The 3,962-nt window shown below is 30.7% G+C and overlaps 1 protein-coding gene across 1 annotated transcript; it reads left to right on the top strand.

Moving 5' to 3' along the window:
• Positions 1-2,249: 2,249 nt before the first annotated feature.
• LOC107939536 (SKP1-like protein 1B) lies at positions 2,250-3,236 on the top strand. Its single transcript, XM_016872882.2, has 2 exons — positions 2,250-2,676; positions 2,776-3,236. The coding sequence occupies exons 1-2, from the start codon at positions 2,374-2,376 to the stop codon at positions 2,947-2,949; spliced, it is 477 nt and encodes a 158-aa protein (XP_016728371.1). The 5' UTR covers positions 2,250-2,373; the 3' UTR covers positions 2,950-3,236.
• Positions 3,237-3,962: the final 726 nt, after the last annotated feature.

The raw sequence follows: 3,962 nt of genomic DNA, 5'->3' as shown, positions 1-3,962 counted from the left end.
CACCGTTGCTTTCTACATTTATTGTTAAAAAATCATATGAAAGGCTTAAGGGTGTAAAAAGCTCTCAAACTTTTTCAAAAAAAGTAATTAAGTCCCTGCTTCTTTTCCCACTCAATTAGGTACTTGAATTGTCAAAATGCATAAAAAATGCCTTTTGATCGTTAAAGTTAATTGACCCTAATTTTTTCAATTAAAGTCATCCCGTGTCACAACTAGAATGTGACATGTGACAAAAAAAATTATAAAAAAATAGAACTTATAAAAATTATTAAATTTTAATATTAAAATATTAAAATATTATTAAAAATTAAAAATATATATATAATGCATAAAAAAGTCCCTTTAACCGTTGACTGTTAAAAGTTAACAATCACATTTTTTTCAGTTAAAGCCATCATATGTTGCAACATAACGTGACATATGGTGAAAAATGATAAAAATAAAAATAAATAAAAGTTATATAAAAATTATAAAATGTTTCTTTTAGTACGATAATTTTTTGTGAATTTTTATTTCTTTATATTTTTTATAATTTTCTTACGACTTTGTAATTTTTTCTCTTTATTTTTATATATATTTTTAAAAAAAATTTACGATTTTTATAAAAAGTTACAATTTTTTTATTATTTTTATGATTTTTCTATTTTTTCTATTTTAATAGAATAATAATTATTTTTTTATCGTTTTTTGCCATGTGTCGCCCCGTGGTTGTGACACATGGTGTTTTTAATTGAAAAAATTAGGGACAATTAACTTTATGGTCAACTGTTAAAATTAATGGTTAAAGGGTCTTCTTAATGGACTTTGACAGTTCAAATACCCAATTGATTGTAAAAAAAAAAAGAAAGAAAAATAAGGGCTTAATTGTTTTCTTAAAAGTTTGAGGGCTTTTTGATACATTTTAAAAGTTCAAGTATCCAATTGTAAGAGTAAGCAAAACTCTATTCGATTTGAAAAAATTGAAAAAAAATCAAGTTTCAAGTTAAACAAATCGAGTTAATCGAGTCAACTCGAATTTTTTTTGAATTTCGAATTCAAATAAACTGAATATCAAACTATAATATTTTATATTTTTAACCCAAACCCTCACACCTTTTTACTTTCTCCCAATACTTTTACTCCCTCCCACTTTCCTCCCAAAACTTTTACTCCCCCTCCATTTCCACTCTCATCTACCCCAAACCCATTCCCCCCCTCCCCCCAAAATTTTTTTTTTAAAAAATATTTTCCCCACATTTACTTTCCTCCAAAATTTTACTCCCCAACTCTCAAAACTTTTTATTTTCCCTCTAAACTTTTATTTTTCATCCATTACCCCCAAATAAAAAATCATTCGAAAAAAATTCTCTAAATTTAAATAGTAATAATTTTATTTATATCTACTATTTATATTATTAAATTAAATCTCACATTTTGTACTATTTATATTATTGAATTGTTTAATCGTATTAAATCTTTATAATTTTTTGTTAAAATTGATTATTGATGATGCCATAAAACATTGGTGTTAAAATTTTTATGTTGGTATCAATTTCATATTTTATCTTTAAGATAACTTTTATTAAAAAAATCACATTTTTTTATATTTAACATATTTTTTAATTTCAAAATACATAGTAACAAAAATCAGAAGATAATTAAAGCAATTAAGTAAGCAAAGAAGCTAACACGTATATAAAAGATTAATAAATAAATTATAAAGAGATAAAAGTTAATAAAAAATTTGATTACGGTAGGCAAATTGAATTACGGTGGGTGATAGTAGTTACAAGGACCTAAAGTCATTTTTTTTAAATTTAACTCGAACAAATATATTCAATTCAATTCGATTTGAATTCTATCTCACTCGACTCAATTGAAGAAAATTTCAAATTGAGTTAGGATGAAAAAATAGAATTTGTCAACTCGGTTAATTTAAAAATTTTTCATTCAATTCGATTCGAATGAACGCTCACCTCTACCCAATTAAGTGAAAAAAAAATGACTTAAAATTTTTTTTAAAGTTTAAAGGCTTTTTATATCCTTAAACCTATATGAAAATTATTTTATTTATTTACATAACCATAAAAAAATTTCAAAATTAAACTATAATGACATTTTTAAACAGTAATGTTAACTCTCTTAGAAAGTTAACATTTGTTTAAATTTTTTTTATAGTATATGAATTTAATTTAATGATAAAAGGATTAATTTGATCTTATTATAGATATATGTACTTGTGAGGAAAATTCACCCTTTTCTGTTACGTAACGACTCTTATGCACAGTACAACATGCTATATATTGTTCCAAAGTTTAGAAGAAGGTTATTCTGGTCTTGTTACTCTAATTCTTGAAGATACGGTTTGTGGTGGGAGAATCGTAGAAGAAAACAATGGAATCAACTTCGAAGAAGGTAACTTTGAGCAGCTCCGACGGGCGGACTTTCGAGGTGGAGGAAGCGGTTGCATTCCAGTCTCAGACGATCAAACACTTGTACGAAACAGGTTGCACCGGCGACTTCATCCCTATCCCTAACGTCACCGGCGACATTTTATCCATGGTTATCCGGTACTGCGAGAAGCACGTAGATTCGGATACCGCCGCTGGCAAGGAAAGCTTCTACAGTAACAAACTCAAGCGCTGGGATGCTCTTTTTGTCAAGGTTGACCAAAGCACCCTCTTCGACCTCATCTTGGTTAGTTCCCTTTTCCAATTTAAGATTCTGCGTCTGCCATCTTCTTGTTCTCGAATCTTGGTTGTATTCTAATATCATGAGAATGGGGTTTGGTTGCAGGCGGCCGACTTTATGAATATAAATAGCTTGATGGACTTGACATGCAAAACTGTTGCCAACATGATGAAGGGGAAGACAACTGAGGAGATTCGTGGTACCTTCAACATCAAGAACGATTACACCCTCGAGGCAGAAGAGATGGTTAGGAGGGAGAACCAATGGGCATTCGAATGATTCATATCCACATCCATTCAAATCAAAATTCACTGTTTGATATGTATAGCTTAGGAAGGAATATCGACATTATCAGAGGGTTGATTGGGCTACGACGGAAGTTTGGAAAACTTGGAACACTGCCCCTTTTTCTTGATATTTTTGCTTTACAACCTGTTTCTTGAGGATTTGATATGAATGCCCCTTTTCCATGCCTTTCTTTGTTCTTCTTCCATATTCTTTACTTAAAATTTTTAATTGAAGTGTTGTAAAGAGTTGCCCAATGACACGATGAACAAATGCGTTGTCAATTGTTGAGATTCATGAAAACTACTCATGTTGACTAAAAAATAATCTTTAATTGATATTAAACCAGATATCAAACTCTGGTATATATACACAAGCTGCCAAGACTAGTTACAACAACCTTAACTACCAAAACTATTACTACTAACTACTAACTGTTTTAAACTGTTAACTGCCACAACTGTTTTATTCCTTAACATGCCTCCATCTCCTTAATCTCTATTGTTTGCTCACATTTTGCAACTATCTTAAGACACAATTGAAACTTTGTAAAAAGAGGAGCTGACAAAGGCTTCGTAAAGATGTTTGCTACCTGCTCTTGCGCTGGAACATGTCCAACAGTTAATGTTCCTGCAGCAACTTTCTCCCTAACGAAAAATAGATCCAACTCGACATGCTTAAACTTTGAATGTAATATTGGAGTAGCTGAGACAGCAACAGCTCCAGAATTATCGCACCAGACAGTAGCCTTCCTATTCAGAGAAACATGTAATTCAGCTAAAAGTGATTCAAGCCAGACTATCTTAGTGATTGTATGAGCAAGCCCTCTATATTCTGCTTCTGCAATTGATCTGGAAACAATTTGCTACTTCTTAGACCCTCAGGCAATAGGATTGCCTCCAAGAAATACACAGAATCCTGTTGTAAATTGTCTGTCATCCACATCAGACCCCCAATTTGCATCCGAATAGCCAACAAGATCCAAGGTGACAGTTGTAGTGAAATGA

This window comes from Gossypium hirsutum, chromosome A12, assembly GCF_007990345.1.
Source record: "Gossypium hirsutum isolate 1008001.06 chromosome A12, Gossypium_hirsutum_v2.1, whole genome shotgun sequence".
Taxonomy (NCBI): domain Eukaryota; kingdom Viridiplantae; phylum Streptophyta; class Magnoliopsida; order Malvales; family Malvaceae; genus Gossypium; species Gossypium hirsutum.
Note: the sequence above shows the minus strand (reverse complement) of the source record. Positions and strands in the feature narration are given on the sequence as shown.